The 27,046-nt window shown below is 37.1% G+C and overlaps 3 protein-coding genes across 3 annotated transcripts; 1 reads left to right on the forward strand and 2 right to left on the reverse strand.

Moving 5' to 3' along the window:
- Positions 1-350: 350 nt before the first annotated feature.
- On the reverse strand, positions 351-2,809 carry LOC103998806 (uncharacterized). Its single transcript, XM_009420392.3, has 3 exons — positions 2,675-2,809; positions 821-928; positions 351-731 (listed from the first exon to the last, which is right to left on the reverse strand). The coding sequence occupies exons 1-3, from the start codon at positions 2,735-2,737 to the stop codon at positions 507-509; spliced, it is 396 nt and encodes a 131-aa protein (XP_009418667.2). The 5' UTR covers positions 2,738-2,809; the 3' UTR covers positions 351-506.
- A 1,069-nt stretch (positions 2,810-3,878) lies between these two features.
- On the forward strand, positions 3,879-5,364 carry LOC135593699 (uncharacterized). Its single transcript, XM_065083929.1, has one exon. The coding sequence runs from the start codon at positions 4,087-4,089 to the stop codon at positions 5,029-5,031; it is 945 nt and encodes a 314-aa protein (XP_064940001.1). The 5' UTR covers positions 3,879-4,086; the 3' UTR covers positions 5,032-5,364.
- Positions 5,365-12,089: 6,725 nt separating this feature from the next.
- Positions 12,090-22,783, reverse strand: LOC135593700 (UTP--glucose-1-phosphate uridylyltransferase-like). Its single transcript, XM_065083930.1, has 21 exons — positions 22,617-22,783; positions 22,473-22,520; positions 22,216-22,307; positions 22,017-22,107; positions 19,747-19,807; positions 19,586-19,663; positions 19,435-19,485; positions 19,250-19,323; positions 17,347-17,419; positions 17,135-17,192; positions 16,972-17,018; positions 16,830-16,895; positions 14,607-14,639; positions 14,378-14,430; positions 14,224-14,299; positions 14,063-14,119; positions 13,889-13,972; positions 13,698-13,796; positions 13,519-13,623; positions 12,426-12,497; positions 12,090-12,341 (listed from the first exon to the last, which is right to left on the reverse strand). The coding sequence occupies exons 1-21, from the start codon at positions 22,673-22,675 to the stop codon at positions 12,315-12,317; spliced, it is 1,404 nt and encodes a 467-aa protein (XP_064940002.1). The 5' UTR covers positions 22,676-22,783; the 3' UTR covers positions 12,090-12,314.
- Between the last annotated feature and the right edge of the window lie 4,263 nt (positions 22,784-27,046).

Below are 27,046 nucleotides of genomic sequence, written 5' to 3' on the forward strand. Positions count from 1 at the left end.
TTTTTGTAGGACTTGGTTGCAATTACAAGTACCAAACATACATGCAGTACATAATCCATCTATTAGTACCTCTCACCTCATATGGATGTAGGTTGGAGGAGATTATTGAGAAGTTGAGAGCAAAGTTGATGGTCAACATGGTCAAATAAAGCTCCAAATTAGATCCAATGCTTGTTAAGTCATTTGATCATCCAACAAGCAAGTGCACTAATAGGTTTTTTCCATTTGATTTAATCCCATCACTTGTATCTAAATGGGTTATGAAACAATGCCCTGATACTAGTTTGAAATCAAAAACCCTGCAACAAAGAAACATTTGACCCTCATCCATCCTTGCTGTAGTAGATTGATTTGATCTATAAACTGATAGTATTTATAAGTTCAAAGCCATTTGTTCAACAAACAGAGAAAAAAATATGCTTATTGTCATAGCATAAACCAGCAACAAATAAATTTATTCCTAGGGCTCACGATGGACAATTAAAGCGGTTTATACGATAGCAGACTCATTGACTGGGAAGAACCGGTTGCTCTTCATGACTGCTCTCACCATCTGTAACAGTGAAAGCTCGCCTTTCATCGGCATTTGCGGTGATGACCGGCATCCAAACATCAGCGGTGCTGCTCAAGAGAGACTGCACCTGAGGATCTGCAGCCATAGCTGAGGATATCATCTGGTCAACTTCATCGAGCTTTGCCGAGAGCTTATCCAACTCCTCAGCTATTTCAAGCTACAACCATTGGACAAACAAGTAGACACCATGGGAAATGCAGCTGGGAACACATAGATCGAATAAAATCATGGGGCGTGCAGTAATACCTCATCGAGATGCTTAGATGGTTTAGGAGGGACCTTGGTGACTTCTAATCCAAGTGCTTCTATCTTGGCTCGGAGTTCAACTTCTTCTTGGTTGCTCAAAGTCTCGACCTACACATGTTTGTTTTAGTCAAGGAGTGTGACACACACTGACTACAAAAAGATATTCACGACCATAATGCATCATCCTGTCTGGACTCCCAAAAAAGTAAAATATTTCCAGGACAAATGGCAGACATATAAAATACACAATGATAGATGACAGTTTAGAAATAAGATTCAAAATGTTAAAAACATTATTACTTGAATGACATATTTAGGAGAATGTCACTTTCATTGTCTCCTTCAACCCATGCCATGACTTCGTAGCATAACCACATTAAGATTAGCTCAAACTTGAGTACATTAAATTAGGACTACCAAAACATCATGCCAAAATCTTCAAACTGCATTGTGGGTCTAGCTTGAAAAAGGAATATGCCATGCAGGATTGAGAATACATATTTTATGAATTACCCACTAGTACCATTCTGTTGAAAAGGAGACAGAGTTGCATCTTTGCTCAACGGTGCTCACTGGTGAATATTGGTAATGCATACAAGTTTGGAGAATTTGGGGATAGAGACATCAGCATACATAAAATCCTATTCCAAGCATGCCTGAAGATTTGGCTGGCAAGCACAAGCTTGACTTGAAGATTCATTTTCCACATCAACAGCCAAGAGATTTAATAAAGTTTACACAAAATCATTTTTACTAGATTATGGGTTGCTTAGATGACTAGATACAGTATGATCCAAGATTTATGATGCCAACAAAAATAAGCAATTGTTTCCAATGTGCCAGATATCATAAAGATGATTGACATATAAGTTACAATTAACAAAAAGAATGCTACGAACTTGCAGCAGGGTAATACTATAAGCAATTCTCTATTTCAAATAGCTAGCGCAATAACTACTTTCAGTAGGGCAGAATTAGGACCAGAAATAGAGGAAAGAAGGAGAAAAATAAGAACAACAGATGAGGAATATAAAGAGAGATGTGCCGAAAGGGTGTTCTGGAGAGAAGATGACATTGATTTTAAGGATAGGAATGCTTGTATAATACAACAACTACAAGCCATAAGATCCCAAAAATGTAACTTAATGAAATAGAACATTGTAACTAATTGGCTAATTATCAAGAAAAAGAAACAATATATCTCGGAATAGGAGACCACATGTCTGTCATGTAGTTCTTGCTTCCCTTTTCTTTTGATTTTCTCATTCTGAACCAATTGTCTCCATTTACCCTTAGCAATATTAAGTTTGTTTCTCAAATTTGTAAGAGTCAATGTTTGGGTGTTCTATACTCTTTCGTGCAGGTTGATCATGTGAACTCCTTTAACAGGGAGACATTCAACTAAGATTCATATTTAGCACTCGCCCTCAAGAATTCTGTGGTCCTGCTGTTCGCATAAAGTTCCGTGTACAGGGAATTCGAAATCGCAAATTGCAATTTCTAGTTTCATGATCGACCTGACATCGGAATAATATTCCTAATTACGATCCGCAATTGAGTGTATTTGTATCTCATCGCCGCATAAGCAACGATCCAAATCACAATAAAAAAACCGAAAATTTCAACCAGGCATACCTCAAAATCAAGAACTAACATAAACAAATCTGAAGGAAGAATTTAGGATCAATAGGACAGGGCAGAGATTTAAATCCTCCAAGAACAGAAATATCGGTAGCAGCCGAAGCGACAGAAAAAACATCTTTTTGCACAGATATCGATCAGATCACGGATAAGACGGGACACGACGACCAGAAGAAGAGCAAGGAAGAGAGAGAAAGAGAGAGAGTAGGAGACCTCTTCGAGGAGCGTGGAGAGAAGCTGGAACAGCTGGGCGTCGGGCTTGCCCTCTTCCGCCATTGCCACACCCTTTCTCCTCCTTTCCTGTTCCTCTCCTCGCCGTTTTGTGGGCCATACGACCGTGAAACGGAGTCTATCGACCTGCTCGCTTGTGAACCAAGAAAAAACCGGACCGATGTGTGCGGTTCGATTCGGTCGGGTTTTTCCGGTTTACACGGTCTTCTGGTTTTGTTGATAATTATAATTCCATCATACATCTTTTGAATCACCACAAAATTGATATTATATCACTTTGAATTAAATGAATTTCATATTTATTCTTTCAAATTTTTCTTATATATTTCAAAATCTAAAAATTATATGTATATGCTTATACAATAATATCGATTATTATTATAAATTTTGGTATTAGAGAGAAAGGACTAATACATATCCTTTGATTTTAGATTTAATTTTTTTATATAATTATTAGCTACTCGTCTCTTTTTAAATATTTTTAATTATGATTATGATTCATTTGATGTCTTTAAAAGCTCAATGACGCTATAAATAGTAACGTCTCTCGATATTATCTTACTAATTTCAAACTCTTATTTGGAGTTTTTAAGCTCTCTCAAACTTTTTGTTTTGTATAATATATATAAATACAGAGGTGATGATTGGGATTGACACTAACGCGATAAGATTCAGAAGAGAACGAGTTAAATCAAATCAACTTTGATGAGACACTAACAATAAAATAATAAATCAAGACTTGTTATTATGACAATGCATGTATATTGACTTCTATTAAAGCCATTATCATCGATTTTTCCCACTAATCCTTTCATTTCAATTTGATGGTGTTTGACCGAGTACGTGCAGGAATACTACATGCAGTTGCCTTACCCCACATTGTCGATGGGTAGGGGAGAGGAGGGAGAGAACCGATGCTGTCCTGCATGGGACCCAGCAGTGGAGACCAGGTCGCCTACCAGGGTAACTTTGCAGGTAAGTCCGTAGTCGGGCAAAAAAGAATGATGTGTACGTATTTGCTTGCGGAATGCCGTGTACGAGTTCACTCGGGACTTCGAAGCGGGATCCGACCGCACGCAACGCTGCGAATCGCGGCCGTACGATCGACCAGATGCGCAATCATGACCGTTCCCGCACACGGACCACCCTTCTTCCGTGCGCCTATAAATAGTCTCCCAAGTGCCTCGAGAAACTAAATCGAAACCGGGGACGAATAAGAATCCGATTAGGGTTAGGGTTGGGATCGATCAGCTCGCGGACCGGGGTTAGGGTTTCGTGGCGATCGATAGTCCATCGATTTTGTTCGATTCCGTGGCGAACAGTGCTCCCCCCGTCGGTTTCTGATCGCTGTCGACTGAATCTAGTTGATTACTTGATCACTTGTGGAGGTATCGATGAACGATCCGTCACAGATGTTGAGCCGCGGTTTCGGGATCTGGCCGCCTCCGGCGGACGATCCCATGGGGTTCCCGGGCCAGCCTCGGCCGCCTCCCTTCGCGGCCGTTGGCGGGGGCGGTAAGCCCGGCCGTATGAGCTGGAAGGGCACTAAGGCGGCAGTGGCCGGAGGAGTCGTCGGCGCGGCCGGCGGCACTGTCTCCGGATACAACCCTCTCGGCCTTGGCGAGCACCAGTTCCAGAACCGCGCCAAGGCCCGGCGGTTCTACCCCAAGAAGAAGTTCGTGCGCTTCGCCCCCTTCGCCCCTCGGAATACGACCTCCTTCATCATGCGCGCCAAGAAGGCTGGCGGGATCGCGTCGCTGGTGTCGCCGTGCCCCGTGACGCCGGCGATCCTCCCGACGCCGAAGTTCTCGCCAACCCGTGAATGCCTCGTCGATATGGCCAAGGAGGAGTGGGGCTTGGATGGGTATGGCTCGATGAAGGACCTGATCCGGCTACGGTCGTCCAACGGCTTCGAGATCAGGGCAGGAGGCGGAGAGGAGGAGGAGGACGAGGTCGCCGAGTTGTCGAGCGAGAGTGATGTTGACCAGTACCTGGATCAGCACTTGGAACTAGAGAGGCGGTTGGACCATGATGTGAGCCGATTTGAGATGGTGTACCCCTGGGCGGAACATGTGTCGGGCGTCACCACCTATGTGCTGGAAAATAGGATGGATAACCAGGACGCGCACATAGCGAGGCTGGAGGAGGAGAACTTTACGCTTAAGGAGAGGCTTTTCCTGATGGAGAGGGAGATGGGAGACCTTAGGAGGAAGCTGCAGTTGCTCGAGACTCGATGCCACCAGGGAGAGGAACACAATAACAATAGGGACACCAGGAACATGAACGGGAGCACACACGAGGAGGCTTCAGAGAGTGAAGTGGGTGGGGATGCGTGCTGAGTTAAACGGAAGGCTGGAAATTAGCTTGTGCAGTGAGAGATAAAGGTAGAAGAGAGGAGAGGAGAGGCGAGGAAAGGGTGGAAGTTTCCCTTATGGGAGCAAGAGATGAGGGGGGATGGAGGAGGAAAGGGTGGAAGTTTCCCTTATGGGAGCAAGAGATGAGGGGGGATAGAAGAGGAAAGAAGAGAAGGGAGGGTCGAAATGTTTCTTGTTATATGTACATATTAGTTTTTTAATGGTAGGAACTACAAAATCATAAGAAAACTGTGACTATCTGAATCTAAAAATTGTTTCCTTTTCGATGTTTATGAGTTTCATTTTTGCATTGGATCTTATTACTTCTGTTTTAAATTGCTAGGCTTTAAAGATTATGGGTGAGGTTTATCTGAAAGCCAAACTCAAAATGAGGATGCAGAGGTTGAATGATGGTTCAACTATTTTCTCTTATTATTATGCTATTTGGTCCCTTTTTTTTTTGCTGTGTACTTTATATAAGGTCTGTATTGATAAGTTGTTTATTGATACATTTTGAGATTGTATCAGGTTTAATTCCAGTAGATGGTTGGCATGTGAAGGTTGATTTTAGATGCATGACTGATGTTATTTGAATATACTCTCATGTATTATTTGCTCATAAGGAAAAGAGCAAAAGATCTGCAATGTTGAAGATAATGATTGTCTTGGAATATTGATACCTTATGGAGTATGTGATATATATGCTTTCAGTGATTGTTTCTGTGAGTCAAGAGGTGTGATGTTTCAGCATTCAAGGTCTGTTATTTTTGTGGGCCAAGAACAGGCACTGTTGCCCTCTCACAGATGTTTTAGTTTGGCTAAAGCTTAATTGAATACTGGTAGACTTTTATCTTTTCTTGTTGCAATATGATGGAGATTGATGGATTTTGCTGGATTGCTGGTTTTGATTGCAGGTGGAAAGAAAAGCATCTGGAAATCTGATAGTTGGAAATGTTCTCTTCTAGTGGATCACTCCCCCAAACCTCAGGTTTGATGCAGAACTCTTCTCAAGGCCATTTTGTAATGGTCACTTGAAAAGTTGCTTCTACTTCCTTTTTGGCTCTTTAAGAGTTTCTTATTTGTGAGCAGACTAATGATGTAACCTAAAATGGACAAGTCTCTATCTGCAATCATTTCGCGAAATGCTTGATTCTCATACTAGGAAAAGGGACATTTTCTCTTGACCAATCATCTCATGCACATGGCCTAGACAATAACATGTTGTGATGACATGGGCAGCATGGTTCCATGAAAAAATCAAATATTGTGTGTAGTGCAAATATGGTGTATAGGATTTTGTTTTCACTTTTAGATTATCTTGAAGAAAGAGCGTACTGCATTGGATAGATTTTCGTATGCTTTCATCTCTTAGTAATGGAATTGAATTATTTTATACTAGAATAAGACCATTTAGATTGTCCTTACTGTCAAAATTGATCCAAGCCTGAAGGTTGAGGTCAGTCCATTTCTGGTAGATCATTGCATTTTGAGAATCAGATCTTTAAGGAGGTGGATATTCTTTCACGGTGATTTTTCTTAAGATGGGTCTTGTAAATCGAAGGGTCACTTGTAAAACTAGTGTCCAGAGTGAATTCGGTATGGTTTACTCCAACACTCAAATTAATTTAAGATATTACACGAGAATAAAAAATGAAGTTTTTGAGATCTTGAAACGTACTTGAGCACGAGGTGTTTTGGAGGAGAATATTTTTAGAATAAAAATATTTTTGAAAAATATATATATTTTTTGGCTCTTGTTGATGTGTTAGGTTTGGTTGATCATATTTCGAAGCCAAGTTCCAATTAACTCCGCTCCCAATTATATTTTGAAAAGACATGTTTGAATCAAAGTGTAATGTATGGTTCAGGATCTTTAGGATTAGTCTTTTAAGTGCCTTAAGATGCATTTGAAGTTGCAGATGCATGAGGGAGCATGGAATAGTGCTATGTGAGGGCATCAAAGATTGTCGACTTGGATCATTAGGAAACATGCAAGATGTTAGGATGTGTTAATTTGAATCACTTATGTAGGGGTGTTGGATAGAGATGTGGGAGGGTGTTGACACATAAGGGTATCGGCGTTGATGTAAGAGATGTGTGAGGGTGTCGAGGCATGTCATGTATGAGGCATCAAATGTTGGTGGTATACAAGGGTGTTAAAAGTGTGTTGATTTGAATGACTCGTAGAAGAGGTATTGAATGCGAGAGATGCACAAGGACATCTTATCACAGACTTAGCTGGTTTTGCTTAAGTCTTGTGGCAACCTTGTGTATTTGTCCGTAAAGGTCAACATCCCCGAAATCTCCTATGATCCCTTAGGATCTATAAAAGAGAAAACGTGTTAAAAAAAAAGCATCACTGAGGATCCATAAGTAATCATTTCAGAAAATATATCATAATCAATGTAAATTATAAACAAATTTTATGAGTTTTGAACGGTTCCACAACAAAAGGCTCAAAATGGTTCATTACAGATCGAAAGAAAATAGGGCTGTTAAGCTTACTGTCAGCTCTTTACATGTTATTCAAAGTATGAACAAATTAAAAGACACGAATATACATAAGCATTACGTCGAACATCTCATTTACAATTTTGTCCATGATATTCTCCCCCACTTATTCTTTCGATGGCCTCGTCGAAGCTTTTGCTGACACTATAACTCCTCGCTTTTGTTGAGTCTTCAATCTTCTACTCCTGTTGCAATGTGCATCTTGGTTTTCAACCGCTATCCGTTGCTATTGTTGAGTAGTCAAACTTTTGATCTGCTATATTGTTTTAACTCGTCAATGACTTTGATTCTCGTGTGGGGTTGGTTGAGTTGTGTTAATCCCTATTGGTTCCTACGGATCCTTCAGATGAAGGAAAAGATCATCCTTACTATGCGTCAAGTCTCTTCCTATTATAGAGGCTCTTTATTAACTTAACCTTAATAGATCGTGTCCTATTAGGTATAAAGATCTTCATCCAACTACCCAAGCCTCTTGGATTAGTGGATCTCTACCGAATAATCTCTTATTAGTTCTTAGTGGATCTTATTCATAGGATTTACTAATTCAAGAGCTTATTGGATATTTAATAATATAGAGGCTCCAATAGATATATCATATTGAACCTCTATTCATCGCAACACCGACCATATGTGTGTGATTCTCTAGGCCCAATATCGAGCTAGTCATGAGTCATACATATTAGAACTTGTTCTAGGTCAATGAATTATTATCTTTATAATAGTTCACTCGACTCATCGATTATAGACGTATTAGGCCACTACATTATAATTCCCAAACGATATAGGGGAATCTAATTTTTTGGATCTATTTGTCCTTAGTTATTGTGTATCTATAGTCCCTCATCTATCTAATATCTCAGAGATCGTATACCGGGCATAGTGCTATCAAGCTCATACGATTTCTACTCAAGTCTTACTCTAGTTAAATTCTTATAGAGAACTCTTTCTCTCTTAATTTGAATAACCTTGATTAGGGATTTGTTTGAACAAGAATACATGAAATATTTCTTTCATGACATCGAGAGCGAATGATCATTTATCGATATTCAATAACCCTCGTAAGGTTGGCTGCTACTCCTAATAGCCGGTTGTACTAGATTTGAAACTTCCAAACCTATAAGTCAGGTATCAAAAAGTGGAGTACTCATATAGAATATCCTTTGTGTCTCAGGTTTAAGGACCAGGTACATCATTGGGACGACGAAATCGCTGTCTAATAATGAGGTATTATCGACCATCTAACATTTTGTGAGTAGATCAATCAGTGAACTTATTCTCCAATAAGCACCTATACTGTATCCCTAGTGTCTTCATACGAGCAACAATGAGACCAATCACTTCTATCATATAGATGGATATATACAGTACACAAGTCTGTCCGGTTATCTCAATGTTCCTCTCGAGTAGTTTATGATCGGGATTCTTTAGGGTTTGTGTTTAAAGAAGAATCAGTCTCATTATTGTGATCTCATCATGATCCGATTTTCATCACTATATATATATATATATATATGCAATAAGTAATATAAAGTGAAAAAATATCATAATAATAATAAACAAAAAGAGTGCATACCATATCACATTTGTCATCACTCATATAATTAACTTATAGGGCACCTATGACTAGCACACTCAATCCTAAAAATCTCCGCACTAGAACAAAGCCATAAGTGAGAATATGATATCCTACTCTACAAAATCATATAGACCCTTATGTTATTTCATCGCATACAAAATATTACCAAGTGTAAGTGGATCTTTTGAATTAAGTAGAGTGTGTATCATGTCATATGTGTCGTCATTCATGTGATTGGCTCGTAGGGTACCTATGACTAGCACACTTAGTCCTAAAAATCTCTGCACTAGCATATAGTCATATGTGAAAAATATGATGTCCTCTATAAAATCACATAGACCCTTGTACTATTTAATTGCACAAAAAATATTACCAAGTATAAGTGGATCTTTTGAATTAAGCAAAATCCGGATAAATCCATTGTCAGATACAAAGCACGTCTAGCAGCTAAAGGATTTCACTAACAATCAAGTGTTGATTTCACATAAACATTCAGGTTAGTCGTTAAACTGATGATAATCTAGCTTATCCTGAGTTTGACTATTACATAAGGCTAACATATATGCTAAATATATATTAACAATGTTTTCTTATAAAGAACCATAACTAAAGATATTTTTATGTAGTAACATTCTGACTTCATTCACCCTCAATATTCAAGCTATATTTGTAAACTATGAAAAACGATTTATAGATTTCGCCAAGCTCCAAGAGTTGGTACGTTGAATTTGGCTTATTTTTTTTTATGTTAGTTAGCTTCATCAACTTTAAGCTTGACACATCTTTATTTTTATGACAATAAAGGAGAAGTACTATATATCTATTAGTTTATGTGATGACATTATCATCACAAGCAATAACCCTATGTAGATTAAGTAATTCCTTAAGTAATTGATAAATCGATTCTCCGTCAACAGATTTAGGAATCTTAAGCTATTTTCTACGAATGAAAACAATGTTCACATCTTTTGAACTTTTTATATCTTAAAAGAAATATATTTAAGATTTATTATTAAAGACGAACATGCATAATGCCAAAAAAAATTTGCTAATCGAATCGCTACTATTGAATCACTCAAATTATATGATGACATCCCTATTATGGATCCCACATGATAAGTACTTAGCTTTTTATAGTATTTATCTCTCACATGTGTAAACACCTCATTTATAATTAACAAAGTATCATAATTTATGTATCGTCCCTCCATCACGTATTGGTCTGCATTAAAATATGTCTTATGGTATCTTAAAGGGACTCATAGTCATAGATTTTTTTTTTTTGTAAATACTCATCACTATATCTTTATGCCTTCGTCGATGTTGATTTGGTATGCAATACTAATGATAGAACGTCTACGTCAACTTATATTATCTTTTTTGGAGCAAATCTAATTAGTTAGAATTTCAAGAAACATAATACAATCGCAAAATCTACTATTGAAGTTGACTATCAAGCCATCGCTACCATCATTGAAATCTACTATTGAAGTTGACTATCAAGCCATCGCTACCATCATTGAAAGAAACGAATTTGGCATCATCTCTCAATCCAATTCTACAATATATTGTAATAATATCGATATTATCTACCTATGTACCAATCAGGTGTTCTATTCATGCATGAAACATATTGTCATTGACTTTTACTTAATTAAAGATCAAGTTGTAAGATATCAACTATGTGTTTCTCACGTTTATACTTTTGACCAACTCCTGACTTCCTCAGATATTTTACTTACATCGAATCGAAATTAACATCCTTGATAGAAACTTAATCTTATGGGGCATGATAAAAAATCATAATTTATATTATTGATTTGAATATATAATTTAAGTACATAATTAAAAGAAATCTTCAAAATTTATATAAATATAAATTATCTCTGTAAATAAAATAAATCACTTTCCCGATATATTTCTCTATATTTAAGAAATAGAATACAATTTGCTACGGAGCCATCGCAATTAGGCCATTAAATTACTATACGAACTTGGCATCATCTCTCAATTCACTCCATGTATTATGATAATATTGGTATCATTTGTCTATCTTCCAATTAGGTATTTCACTTATACATGAAATATATTACCATTAACTTTTAATTCATTAGAGTTGTAAGGCTTCAATTGCGTGTTTCTCATATTTATATTTCTGATCAACTAGCATACTATTTCACAAAGTCTCTCGTACTTACGGGATATGATAAAATATCATAATAAAGGTAAATTTTATGACAGAAATTTAAACTTATGTGATAAAAGATCATAATAAAGACAAACGATATCATTATATTTTTTACATCGTCAATCAATCTATGATTTAAGCATTAATTGTGCGATTGATTTGAATACATAATTGAAAAACAGTTTCTCGAGATTTATATAAATATAAATTACCTCTCTAAATAAAATAAATCATTTTCCCGATATATTTCTCTATTTTTACATCACAAGCGTCACCCGCAAAACAAACACCGAGAGCGTGGCCGACATCGCCACTGTAATGCTCACGTTGTTTGACTTGTCATTACATGTCAAGACAAGATTGTCTTGTAACGTCGAATCTATTTTTTATATTGGTACGGTAGTTTCGGATGACCATCGGACGTGAAAGCGTAGGAACTTTGCAGCACCAACATTGTAGGTATGCTTGTTTTCATGCCATGAAAGAATCGGCCCATTCCAAGTATACAGCGACCACTGGCAGACAGCAGCTTACCAATATGCCTTTGGCAGATAGAAATTAATTAGCTTGACCGACTAGGTAAATTGTTTGTCTTATCGAAGAGGACGACATTTTAGTTCATGCAAAGTCATGAGTAAACAATCCATTCGACCCATATCCCACTGGCATTTGCCAGGGAAGACAAGGAGGGAAATCAGAGTAATCTTTGCAGCTTCAATGAATGCTCCATCTCAACGGAACAAGCAAAGAGAATTGGCAAGCCAGGGATAAAAATTTGGTTTCACAACATTATATGCTGCATCTCACGGCAGCGAGAAAACAACAATGTAAATGCAGGAGTTTTCTCTTTGTTTTGAGTAAAACATGCTCACATTTCATGAGTTGAGAACAAAGAGGGTAAAATGCTCGAGTGAGAGTCAAAACCTCTCTAGAGGGAATCCAAAGCCTCTCATGGAGCAGCCCAAATTACACACCAAAATTTCGTGAATATGCTCAGATATCTTCGGGGCCATTGATCACCTGACCAAAGCAACAAAGCACATTGTCATCGAAACACTCAGATATAAGGATGGTAAATGACTGACGGAGGATGTGTTGGTTTACCTTGTTCTTGAGGACGGCTCCATCAGAGATCTCCAACTTTACGCCAGACTTTGCAGCGATACTCACATTGCCCTTATCAAATGAAACTAAAAATGATTAGAAAATTGAACAAATGGAACAAAAATGCATATATAGATGCTTCATAGCAGATCATAGATAACATGACAAAAGATTCTGATAAAAATTCAGCATGTAGTTGCTGGAAAAAAAAAAAAAAGAGTTTAGAACATAATTTGTATTATGGTTGAAATTTTCAATATACAACAAAAATTGCATATCTTGCACATTGCTTACGGTCCATAGTTTTCAATCTAGCACAGTTTGGCAAAACATGCCACTCGTTTGCATGCCAGAACTAATTGCCTCTCTTCTTATTAACAAATCATATTTCCAATTAATCTAGGATGGTTTCAGACTCCAAAACTCTACAAAGTCATGGTTACAGCAGATATGCACCTTGTTAACCTTGACAAAGAACTACCCTACACCCTACTGATAAGTCTCTTACCATCAGATTTGATGGACATTTCAGATACTTTGAATATGTTAGATATTACGATCCAAATTGAGTCCATGGAGGTGGACATGTCAGATACTTTTTCAGGACTTCCTTTTACTTACTCTTTGCCAATTCTAAATACATTATAACAAGTACAAAGATATAAAGACTAGTAGTTCATGAATAATAGTGTGAGCAAGCGTGTTCAGGAAGAGCAAATATTATATCTCACTCTAGAGAGGCTTCAAGGTTTTTATCTTAAGCCCACATAAAAGACGGTGCCTCTTGAGTAAAACACAAGTAAACATAATTCTCCAATTAAGAAGCACATAAAGGTATCTACATTCAGCCAGCAAAAGTTTTTCAACTATTGCTATTGTGAAGACGTATGAAGAAAGTGTATTCCAAATGTAAAGGAACGTTCGAAAGGATAAGTAAAGCATCTTTAAAATTAAAAGGAAATAATTGCAAGATATTCAAATAGCTTGATATAGCAAAAATTATGCACCCTGTAACTCAAATAAGTGAAAAAGGAGATGACTAATGCATCAAAGTAAGAAAAAGATGACGAACAAACCAATACAGAAATGGTACCTTCAGTACTACTCCTTCACCAAACCAAACATCACCAGAAACCTTTAAGCTATCAAGCTCAACGATGCTAGGTATCGACTTGAAACGACTAAGGAAGTTGGCAACCTTCAAGTAGAGGAACAATTGTTAATCGACGACTTCAGTTAACAAATTGAAATCACTCTCATACATGAACTTACCTTCTTAAATTCAGGCCCAAGTTCAATTGAAGGATTTGAGGGATTTGTTCTAGCTTTATTGCGAATAACAAAACCATCAACCAACGTATACAGATCAGACTGAGAGAAAAAAAGGAAGAGCTGATCATGACTGTGACAAAAAATACTGTCAAGATATATGTTCATCACAATTCAGATGATTTGATTTTAACCTGTACTAGCAGCAAATCTGAGGTTGCCTTCACTGGAAGAAACCGAGATCGAGGAACATTAATCCCAATTGCATGGTCAAAGAACTATTTCAACCAAAAATTGAGATGCTTAAGATATAAAATTAACTACATAAGACAAAATAGTAAGAAGTATATAATATGTCTAATGATTACTCGAATTGCTGCTCCAGCTGCAGTTTCCAGTTGAAGAACTTTTACACCATCTACTTCCTGCATAACATGACTAGCTCATCAGTTTCACTTTCTATGACATGCCCAAGAAAAGCAACAAAATGAAGAGGCAATGTAAAGTAGTAGTTCTTTAGGGTCACCACCTTAGGGTTTGGAATAATCTCCATTTTAAGTGCATCAGCTTCAACAAGTCGCTTAATGGCCTTCAAGTTCACCCATCTGTGATCAAGGAACTTTTAGAACAGAGCAACAGGACTCATTGTAATTCATAGAGTTGGATATAGAACAAGTACTTACAGATTGTTAGTATTGAAGATCTTAAACTTTTCAATTGACTTGAATTCGTTCACCTAAACAATAAGTAAAAAGACACAGGATGTACATCAGTCATCTAGCCATGTCTCAAGACTCTCAACTAAGGGTGTTCCATGATGAAATGCATTTTATGGCACAAAAAACAAAAACATTTCATTTTTCCTTTAAAATGACACTGAATGAACAATCTGCCTCTCATGTTACAACTTACATGAGCATCAGGAACTTGTGCAATCTCAAGAAGCTGCAATTGACGATGGAGAAAAAGAAAAGTTAGACAAGAGTATGTAGTACAACAAATTCCAGAATGCTAATACACATCCTGAAGAGAACAAGGCTTATATTACCAACATAGTTCTTAGATACAAGTTAAGAAGACTATGTATGTCATTAAGTACATTAAAGATATCAACTTATATTACTAACAGAACACAAGATGTCAATGAATGACCAAACATTTACTTCCAGCCAAGCTAGCTTGACGAGAAACCAGTAAATCAGGGAAAAAACCAGTTATAGTTGCATAAAGAACTATGACATTATAAAATATAAACATGTAATGCTCCTAGCACAAATACTATTACAAAGTGGGAATTGAATGTGAAGGCCATAGCTATGCTGTGTAGAACAACAGACTCAAACAAGGACCATAAATTTCCAAAGGATTCATAGTCGCCAACAATGCTACATGAAGAACAACTACCACCTTGATTTCTTATTTTAACAAATGACATATATAACAAATATTTCAAATCTTCTATATGAAACATGTTTTAATTTTTAAAATATATGCAAAAGACAAATATGTAACTAGTGATAATAGGCCTTTAAAGCAAGGTTTGTAATTTCGTACCGTACCGGAGTTTTAAGCTCAGTTCGGTATGGTACGATATAAGTATACTGAGCGGTACATTTCGGTATACCGCTCGGTATACCACGTGAGGAGCCACGCGAAAAAAGAAAAAAGGGAAGCGACATCGTCACCTCGGTTTCCCCACGCAAAAATAAAGAAAAGGGAAAGGCGATGTCACCTCAGTTTCCCCGTGCAAAAAAACGAAAAGGGCAAGGCGACATCGCTCGGTTTCCCCACGCAAAAAAACAAGGAAAGGCGACGTTGCCTCGGCGATGTCGCTCGATTTCCCTACACGAAAAAAAAATAAAGGCATCGCCTCGCTTGGTTTCTTCTGTTGGGGAGAAGAAATCGCTTCTCACTGCGACGTCGTCGCGCCGGATCTCTAGGTTTTCTTCTTTCTTCTCCCTCTTCTTTCTTCTCCGTCACCGATCGATGCTACTGCCCGGTAGCGGATGGTCCATGTACCGGTCTGTTGACGGACCAGTATGTACCACCCGGTACGGGCGATATTATTCGAAATTAAAATCCTTTCTTTAAAGAATCATATTCACTTGGCTTTTAGCATTTCAACAACCGAAAAGACCAATGAATTTAATTCAGATGGTATCCTGTTGAACACAAAAGAAAATAGAAGGCCAGGACGCACACTAGTTTTATATGCTACTTGTTCAAAAACTCGATAAGTTCAAACAGATGTAGTTTTATGCAACTTGTACAACAACAAGGTGTAGAAGACAAAATTTAGAATAAAGATGATTTCATTTTTATAGCTTTTTTTAAAAGAGAGGACTTAGAAGTTGGATGAAGTCCCTAAATCCTAACCCTTAATATTTCTGATAAAGTCAAGCAATCAACTAAGCTTACCAGAGCTAAAAAAATCTCAGACTGGCTAATGGACCAGCAGCAAGTTCTACTTAGATGTTTCAAAACACTAGAACATCAAAATTCCACCAAGATAAAATGTAGAGGAGCAGAAAAGGCAAAAAGGCAATACTTGAAGACAAAAAAATGGGGGAAAAATCCATAAACAGAAAATTCTTTTGAAGAAAAAGGAAACAGCATTTCAGGTTATCAGGCTGTAAGCTCCATTATATGGTGCAAGCACTGCAGAAACGGGAATGAGTTGAAAACAAATGCATCAAAATCAGATGGCAAGGCATGGTAACCTTTTTTTTTTTGACATAGAATGCATGGTAACCTTCCTTTTTTTTTTGGTTATAATAGTGAAAAAGAAATCTTAAGCATGCATCATGAGCAATTTTTTTCTTTTTTTTAATCTCATGTAGTATATAAGTCATTCATTCAATATTGCCTCAAGGTGTACAACTGAAGAATTTATGAGAGATTTATTTTTACTAGTCAAAGATAAAAACCCGCTGAGGTGACTGCAAGTATATCAGAATTTTGTGAAAGATAATGAAAATCAAATTTATGAATAGATAACAGCAGCTACTATATCATTATAATTTAACTGTTCATCATGTCAGTCAATAGTATGTGGTGACAATTTAGTTTGAATGGATATTGAATATTGGAAAACTATACTGTAGACTAGGAAAAAAAAAGACCTAGACCACAGACCTGAACCCTTCCTTCATATGAGATCAATGTACCACCTTTCACATCAGCCAAAGTTTTTGGTGTCACCTGAACACAGTGTAAATGTTTTTTGCATGTCCTGAACACAATATCATTGTCAAATTGAGTGAAATAAGCACCATACCTCCATACAATATTCATTCTGATTGTTAATCAAATGGTTTAGGATTTCTGTTTTATTTGGTGAAGGGAACGACATTTCATAAAGTTTATCAAAAGCAAATTTATACCGGAGAATAAAAATGGCCCATTAAGAATGAAAAGTAATGAAGGCAAGTGAAGGATACTTATGTCAACTATAGCACCCAAGTTATCCGAGTTTGCAATGAAGACATATTCCTTGCCCTAAAAAATGAACACAAATAAACCTTTTAGTATTGATCAAAACCAACATAATAATTGGCATGGAAAAAATTAGTAGGTAGTATAGATCAAAACCAACATTATAACTGACATGGAAAAAGTCAGCAGGTCATTGTTTTCGCAGGGAGTTGCAAACCTGTGATAGCAAGGCATCAAGCTTGCCACTGTTCATCAAGGATGGGAAAACATCACCATGACCTGGAGGATACCTTTACAATGACATGGAAAAAAATGAAAGATGTCAAAGGAATTTCATGCTGATCTAATTAATTAAAAGTAAGAAAAAGATATATTCAAATCCACCAAGGGATTCATACTTCCAATCAGTTGATTTTCCTGTGAATGCAAGTAAAATTTTAAAACCAAATCGAAATTGTCATACAGAACACTAGAAGGTTGTAGATTCATATAATTGACCAATTATTTAGCTGAAAATTAAACCCCACACTAGTTCCCTTAAGCTTATCCAGTCATAAAAATACTTTCTTTATCGAGAAAAGTGAGTCAGAGAAAGAAATGCATATAGAGAAGCAATCAATATGATGTTTCCTGTACATCCGCCTTTCACTACCATGTTGAGGCAAACTACTATAAGCATGAATATGTAATCATCAGGAGAAAAGATGACTACTGAGAAAAGTGCCTTCCCAAATACAAGGGCATCTGGTTGCTAAATGAAATGATGAAAGTTATTAGAACAGAGAGCTGGTCAGGATAGTTGATGACTTGTAGTCCTAAGATCAACTTTGAGTGGGTGACTTCATGTATGAATACCAAGATTTCTATTATGTAACAGTACAAACTATAAAAGATAAGTACAGAATATATCTTTGTTTCATCATTTGCAATGTGAGGAATGACAACAAGAATAAATAAAAAGGGGCCAATATGGACTCTCAATGCAATATTAGTTTCAACTGTTTAAACAAGTACAATACTAGTATACCTGAATGTATCATAGAGAAAAAGTAATAAAAGATTGAATACTGACTAGTCCCAGACTCCAAACCTGTAAGATCGGAACCAATCCTTGTTCAAAACAATAAATGCTGGTTGGTAAGTTCCAGCCTTATCAGTATTTGAAACCTTGGTTACCACAATCAAGAGAAATTAAGAGAGATGGATTCACAGAGTATTACATCAACTTTATTTTTCCAGACCATGTGAATTACAACTTTCAACTAGTTTGCAGTTTAACCAACCAAAATAAACACTTAACCCTTCCTGAAGGAACAATTTACTCCACCTAAACATCATGAGAACCTGATTTATAATAGACTTTCATTGTGTATAAAACAGAAGATTCTCAAGTGAAAATATTACTAAGAAATTATAAGGAATTATGCATAAATGATATCCTTGGGAACCAAAATTCGAAGAGTCAAATCGACAGCAAGAGAAGGTGATCCTTTCAGCTAGTTTTGCAGCGCCAAGTTGATATATGCATGTTTCAGTTTTGTACTTCTACCCTTGCAATCATGGTTTTCATGCACAAATAAGACAAAAAATTAAAAAACACACAGCACATTGTACATTAACACTCTGCTGAAGTCTTGTTCCACCCATCATGGGGGTTACAGCACAAAGCATGATATTCAGGTCACAGTTCAGCAGAACACAACAAGAGACGTACATTTGTTACTTTGACATCGCCAAAGGCAACAAATGGCATGTAATTGCAGAGGTTTTTTTACCAAAACACTTGGAACAAGTAAAATTATTTGGTTCCACACAATTTCAGTGATTGCATACTAGTAATCATTGATTGATCCTATCATCCTCCTGTAAAGGTTATGGATAAATGCATGGGAAAATTGATATTAGGGGGTATGAAAGATGAAGTAGATTGCAGAAGCTGGTATCCAGGATAAGATATAATAGGCAAGAATGAGAAATAATAAATTAGCAATCATGAACAGTCAAAAGGAGATATATCTGGACCAAACATTACCTTTCTCCAAGCATCATAGAAGTAATTAGACATACAGAAAAACATATCTTATTATGTATAACTGGGACAAGATTTGAGCAGAACATACCAGCCATCCTTCCCGGCGTGGCCTTTGCTTGGCAGTGGCTGGAAATCTTCCATAACCAAACGAGGGTACTGGCTCTGCAGATCAATAATTGCAGGCTAGTTAACACCTTAATCAGATTAAGATAGCAAATGATAATTTCTTAGCTGTTATAGCCATTCTGAATGATCTATTGATATTTTTCTGACCTGGTTAAATGTATGAATCTCAATATTTGAGTTGGCATATTTCTCCACGATCTTCAGAAACAATAATATGCTTAGTTAAGAGTTAGTCATGATATTTCCATGTCAAATTAACTTTCAAAACAATATCATAAATAAGGCAAGCTATCCTTACCTTTTGTGTATCATCATGAGTGTTGAAAGAATTCATCAAAAGCAGAGGGACATTGCATCCATACTTCTTATTGAGAGACTGCAAAGCATTTTCTATAGTTAAAGATCTATCAAACTACAAACAAAAGACTCTAGAGCAACTCACTACATTGCCCCCCTTACCTCTATTTGGATAACAATCAGATCGAGGAATGTAAATCCATTACGCACTTCAATAACAGATCTGTAAATTCAAAATAAACACAATCATGGTAAAGTCAAGTGGAGTTTAAAATCATATACCTCATGCATTAAGTTGCAATATTCATACAACCTTATAAATGAGCCTATGTGATCTTAAAGATGATGATAATTTACACAACCCACACTGCAGTTGGTATGTGAATATAAGGGGACTGTCAGGGGTGCATGTACAAGGTAAGCCACTTAGCTTGACTCATGGTACATATGAGGTAAGGTTTTGGACCAGACTAAACATTGAACCAATAATCTCACAGCTTATTAGGCAAGATATTTTAGTCTTATTATCTTACTAAAAATTTACCCAAGTGTTTAACTAGACAAGAAAATACTGTGATAGAAACTTGAGATCTATGAACTCATTGATACTTCTTACTATTTAGTACTTTCACTGTTTTGTTGTCTTCCGAAATAGAATCTTAAACAAAAAATTCCAATGACCCTATATATTTGATGAGTTTGAATTTGTTGAACAATTGGATTGGCAGTGCCAAACATGTAATACAGTAATTTAGGATGCAGAAGTCTTGTAAATCGAAATAAGGAAACCATATCACATATGTAGGCAAATTATCCTAGCAAGTATGATCAACTCAAAAAATCAATTTTGCTGAAGAACATGGAAGCATTATAGGAATCTAGTCAAAGGTGAAGTGCAGTGACAGAAACGATAAAAGAATCAGAGAACCCACTTCTGATAAATCTGCTAGTTAACTCACTCAATCAGTCAACATGGTAGGTGTCATATATTGTGGCTTCAGTAAAAATCACAGTGTATTATGTCATCCAACAAGTAAAACAACTTAAAACTGATAGGATTTGTTAAACCTTTGAACTAGCTATCATGAGGATAAGTTAAATTGCTGTACACATTACATCTCTCATATATACCATACGTAAAATTGTACAAAATAGTGGTCATATTAAAGATAAATGGTAGTCTTTATCAATCAACCTGATGTAATAATTTAATCCTCAAATCACTGAAATTCTTATCCTTTGGATCATTCAGGGAAGTACCACAAGTACTCGTATATACACCAACATAAGCATGCATCCAAAAATAAGAGCGTTTGCAACAGAAACATGACTACATCCATTTAGAGTTGCCATATCATGGCTGGCTTTGAAGAAGCAAATGAAAGTGCATCAGCAGATCTAAACAATGTGGATTGCCACAAAATCATCAGATTAATTGAGATATCAACAGTACAAAGAGAATGAGGATTTTGATAATGAGAAAATCTGCTCTACTCAGTTTTGATTTAGTGAAATAACAAAAAAAAGGTTAGGGCAGAGATAAAATTAGAATATTGTGAGCATCACATGAAATGAGATGGCAATAACTAGGTAATTCTGAACACCAGTGTGTACTGGCTAGTAATTAAGAAGGTAAGTCTGATCAAGGAATTAAAAATAAGTCAGATAGATATGTATGGTCAATATTCATCAGTCTAATCAAGAACTAGTATCGAACCATATTTGTATTATTCTTTCTTGTAGAAGAACAGGTTAGTGCACTGTCTGGTATCGAACTGGTTACTAACACAGATACCAGATCAAGAAATAAATCCTTGATTTTGAGCTTCCATGAATAATCAAGAAGGCCCTTTCATAAGATAAATTGTTTGTCCAACAACTCCACTAGGTGAGCACAGGATATCACAATTATTAGGTTCATGTAGTTAAGTTGTAGTAAATCATGTGCACTTATATTGGTGATAATAAATTAAGGTAGACCCATTGTCAACCTACTCATTTCACGTAGCATATTACTAACAACAGCGGGACTACAGAAAAAACTACCATCACGAATGCTGAGGAACCACATTTCATATATGTGATCTTTGATGTCATCCTTAAACGTGGGAAGAAAATGTTAATCTGTGAAAATTCGAGCCAACTTGAAACAAAGAAATGGTTCACCATATACATTCTACAAAATACTCATGTTGATCACCTTTCAGAAGTAAATAAAAGTCACGTATTTCAGTCCAAAATTGTTTACATGCGATTCAGATGCCATAAACGATTGAGAAACTAAAGTACACAAGAGCAAATAAAATTAACAGATCTCTAAATATCAAACCACTAACTTAAATCAATTCGTTTAGCATAGTCATCATGCTATCGATAAAATTATTGAAGTTAACATTCAGAAAAAATCAACTGATACGATAAAATAATCATACTTAGGCCCCGTGCATCCCATGGTGGTTCCCAGTCCTCCATTGAGCTTTAGCACCGCAAGCTTGTCGAGAAGTTTCTTGGTTGCCTCAAGATCTGCAATTTCGCATTAGAATTCTAAACAGCCGAAGGCTACAAGCACCACATATAATGAACAATTTGTAAACAGTAAATCTCGGATCTGTCTATAGGAGAGAAAGAGACCTTCCGGAGGTGGTGACAGGGTATCATAAGGCACGACCACTTCATCAGTCGGAGTCTGGATCTTACTCCACTCGATCTGTTCTGCCTCGCCACTCCAATCCCATCAAAAACCCACGCGAAACAAACATTTCAATCACCAGCAAAGAAAAAACAGCTCCAGAAAGGAAAACCACAAAGAAAATATCTCATTGCACAAAAGCAAGCATCCGAACGCCACAGTTCCGGGAGAAACATCGCAGTTAGACGCTCGATCTTACCTCAGATAGCGAGACACTAGGCTGATAAATCCAGATTTCTCATTTTCACTGCCAACAACAAAAAATTCAAAAACTCGGATCAGATCTGACATCTTTCAGCTCAGTTCCATGGACAAGGACAAAGAAATCCGACTCCGCGCACACCTGATCTGATTGAGTTCAGCGACGGCGGATTGGAGCTTGGCGATCTTCGCATCCGCCATCGGGGATCGAGACCGGGAGGCGGACGAAACGAGAGGCTTCGAGCGAGCGCGAGACGATACAGAAGCGAGAGGCGAACAAAGGCCTGATGTTGCCCTCTTGGAGTGAGGTAAGATGACGAGCCGTCCTCATTTATAGAATGGGGGCGAGGTTCTCCGTCAGTCAAAACGGCGACAGAATATTCGGAGGACGACGGAATCGTGTCCGTGCCATCGACGACACGTGGCGAAAGAAGAACGGCGCGGGAAGGGAAGCGAACCTCGGCCGTTGGTTCGAATGGATGGGCTCACCACTTCGTCGTGATTCGTGCCGTGGGCCCACTTTAGGGAAATGGACCTAACAACGTTACGAAGTCGGATAGGCTCCCATCACATCTCCGTCGAGCGTAATAAGAAAGCAACGCCATGATGCGTGTTCGTCGTTACGTGTCAACAACTTCTTCTTCGTAGTATTACGCGTGTTATTAAGAATAAGATGCACGAATGTTCTTTTGGTGTGTTAATTCAATAAATATGCATTGGAAAAAGACGTCAAAGTTCATCACAGCATTTGCATTTGCTAGGAATGAGAAACTCGATCGTATCACAGCGGTTTGGAACGATTTGGATCAAGTTTTGAGTCACCGAGGATCGATTACGTTGACATTTGTGTCGTGAAATGATCGCATTCGTTGACATTTCTATTACGTTGTACGTAATCTGAGGTAAGATAAGATGGGTGTGACAGAATAGAGAACGTAAGATGTCACGGGTAGGGATTAGTTTGCTTTGAGATTTGTGCTATCTATATCCGTGACACGTGTTTTAATTTGTGTTTTGAATCAGACGGAATATAATTTTATTTAATATAAATATATTCTAATATATAAATTAGATTTAGTGTACAAATATTTCATTTTGTTAGAATATGTGATCTTTTTTTTGAATAAGATATATAATAGAATTGGGTTCCGTTATGCTCTCGCCTATTAAAGGACAGGATCTCTAAGGGAGTTAGTATGTTAGAGCGTTATAACGTTGACACCTATAGACGCATCTCTCCAGGAATTCAGTTATTCTCCTCGACTCTCCAGGAATTCAGTTATTCTCCTCGACTCTCTCCCCAAAACCCTCTCCCCAAATCCAGTGATCCTGTGAAAGGATAGGAAGAGAGGAGAAAGGGTCTACTCTTCGCACTCCCTGCAGATTCCGCAGCGCGATCGGATTAAAGACGGAGCTTGCAGCAATCTTGGATCACGGTGCTGAACAGATCAAACAAGATCTCTGAACGGATGGCATCAAAAGGTACGCATCGTATAATTTGATCTATGTATTGATTTCAATCCTGGCATATAGGTTAATTCCGCATTATTGACTTAGCATAATTACAGATTTTTATGCTTACAATTGGTATCAGAGCCCGGTTTTTGAAATCATGCATTAGATCTGTAAATTAATTTACGATGCATAATTACATTTGTCTTCCAAGAACTGCTAAGCAGTAATGGTCATCGTCGACCTCGCTGCAAATCTGCGGTTACGCCGAGTAGCGTCACGACATTACAGAACTCGTCCACGTGACGGCATCACAGAACTCCGTCCTTGCGACGGCATCACAGAACTCCGTCCGTGCGACGGCATCACAGAACTCCGTCCGTGCGACGGCATCACAGAACTCCGTCCGTGCGACGGCATCACAGAACTCCGTCCGTGCGACGGCATCACAGAACTCCGTCCGTGGGACGGCATAACAGAACCCCGGTCGCACACGGCCAGAATCCGTCCATGCGACGGTCGGCCGCACGCAGGCAGATAGCCCAGGTGGCGGCCATGCGTGAGTTGGCCGTGCACAGGCGGCGGCCGCGTGCTGGCAGCTGCCACCCGCGGGCACGAACCGCCGTAGCGGCAGCGGCCGCGCGTGAGCAGTAGCAGCCCCGCGGCGGCAGCGCCGTGGCGGCAGTGGCCGCGCACAGGCGGTCGCTGGCAGCCGCGCACAGGCGGCAGCCCGCAGATGCGTACTGGCGGCCAAGCCGCAGGCAGCAGCGGCAGCGCCGCTCGCGCAGGCGGCGGCGGCGATGGCAGATTAGGGTTTTGGCATATTTACGTTTTTGTCCTCGAGGATAGGGTTTTTGAAAATTTACAGTTTTACCCTTTGCAAATATCGTAATTACATTTTATGTTCTGTCAACATATTTACGGTTTTGCCCTCGGGTCTAATTTCTGCCAAATTACAGTTCTGCCATTCGCATATTTTCGATTTATATCCTATCAAATATTTTCGGTTTTTATCATTATGAAATTGAGAAATTTAGGTTATATTCTCAATTATAAAATTGATAAATATCATTTATTATAATTATGATTAATTTTAATCATGATTATATTTTTTGATTATTTGATTGGATTTAATTTTGATTAAAAAAAAAGAACTATAAATTATGGTTTATTTTATGGTTTTCTCATATGAATTATTCATTATATATGTGGTAAATAAAATTAAAATCCAATTATTGTTTTTGGAATTTTTATTTATTTATTCACATGTATATGTTTGAAATTATCATATGAGTTTTATTAAAGTTCAATAATTATTATGGTTATTTTATTATTGAACTGCTTTACATAAATGTTCAATAATTATTATGGTTATTTATTATTGAACTTCTTAGCATTAAATTTTAATAATTATTATTGTTATTTATTATTGAATTGCTTTGTATTAAAGTTCAATAATTATTATGGTCATTTATTATTGAACTGCTTTATATAAATGTTCAATAATTATTGTTGTTATTTTATTATTGAATTGTTTTACATTATTGTTCAATAATTAGTATGGTTATTTATTATTGAATTGTTTTGTATTAATATTCAATAATTATTATTGTTCTTTATTATTGAACTGTTTTGTATTAGTATTCAATAATTATTATGGTCATTTTATTATTGAATTGCTTAGCAAAAATTAAATAAATTGATGAATATTATTTGTAATTCATTTCCCTAAGTTTTATCTGACTAGTAGCTGCCAAAGTGGCCTAGGATGATAGACTTTTGTGATATGAATTACAATAAAAACTTTATCATTTATAGGACATTTTTATTTTATATCATGGCATTAGTCTTGAAGCCACCAAAGTGACCTGGACTAATGACTTATAAAATAATATTAAAGAATTAGTCCTAAATGATATTAAAGAAATAATATTCATAATGACACATATAATTATGAGATTTAGATAATCCCAAAGGAGAATCTAATTCAAATAATTATGTGATGGGGTAGGATGATACTATTTTAGATATCCTTGCAGTTTAGGGTTGTATACCCAAAGGTAACAATACCTATTCCTCAAGGATGGTATCAGTCCTCCAAAATATTCTTGAGTGAACACTAGATATGTCAATATTTCACTCAAAGGTGTAATATAGATGATATCAATAGTTCATCAATTTTTGACAAACTCAAAGCATTAATGTTGTTATATATCTTTTGCAGTGGTACTTCCGCATATACACTCATATGCTTCAAGTGTCCCTGTACTTTCTGGATCAAATTATTCAGAATGGTTAGAGCATGTGCAATTCACACTAGGTGTATTAGATCTTGATCTAGCATTACTTGTTAAAAAGCCTGCAGACTTGACTGATGAAAGTACTGCAGAACAAGTTAATTAAATGAAGGCTTGGGAAAGATCTGATAGGCTTAGTTTAATGTTCATAAGAATGACAATTGCAAATAACATAAAGACTTCATTACCGATTGCAACTAGCGCAAAGGAATATTTAAAGGTTATTGAAGACAGATTTAAATCTGCTGATAAGTCATTGGCTGGCACATTGATGAAAGAACTGACTACGGCTCAGTATGATGGTACTCGAGGAATTCAGGATCATATCCTCAATATGGCTGACAAAGCTGCAAAACTTAAAACATTAGGCATGAATGTTGATGAATCTTTCCTCGTGCAATTTATTCTCAATTCTCTTCCTTCTCAGTTTGGCCCATTCAAGATTCACTACAATACAAATAAAGATAAGTGGGACTTGAATGAGTTGACTAGCATGTGTGTTCAGGAAGAATTGAGATTAAGGCAGGAAAATTCATATAATGTCATGACGACTACTCAAGGAGGAGGTAATAAGAAAAGAAAGTTGAAGCATCATCCATCAAAGAGATTTGCTAAGTCTGGAAATGTTAAACAGACTAATGAAAAGAAAGCCTTTACTGTAAAGTGCTTCTTTTGTGGCAAGAAAGGACATGTGAAGAAGGATTGCATTAAATGCAAGACTTGGTTCGAAAAGAAAGGTATTAACTCGACCTTTGTATGTTTCGAATCAAACATTACAGAAGTTCCTTCTAACACTTGGTGGATAGATTCCGGTGCTTCAACT

Source organism: Musa acuminata, chromosome BXJ1-9 (genome assembly GCF_036884655.1).
Source record: "Musa acuminata AAA Group cultivar baxijiao chromosome BXJ1-9, Cavendish_Baxijiao_AAA, whole genome shotgun sequence".
Taxonomy (NCBI): Eukaryota; Viridiplantae; Streptophyta; class Magnoliopsida; order Zingiberales; family Musaceae; genus Musa; species Musa acuminata.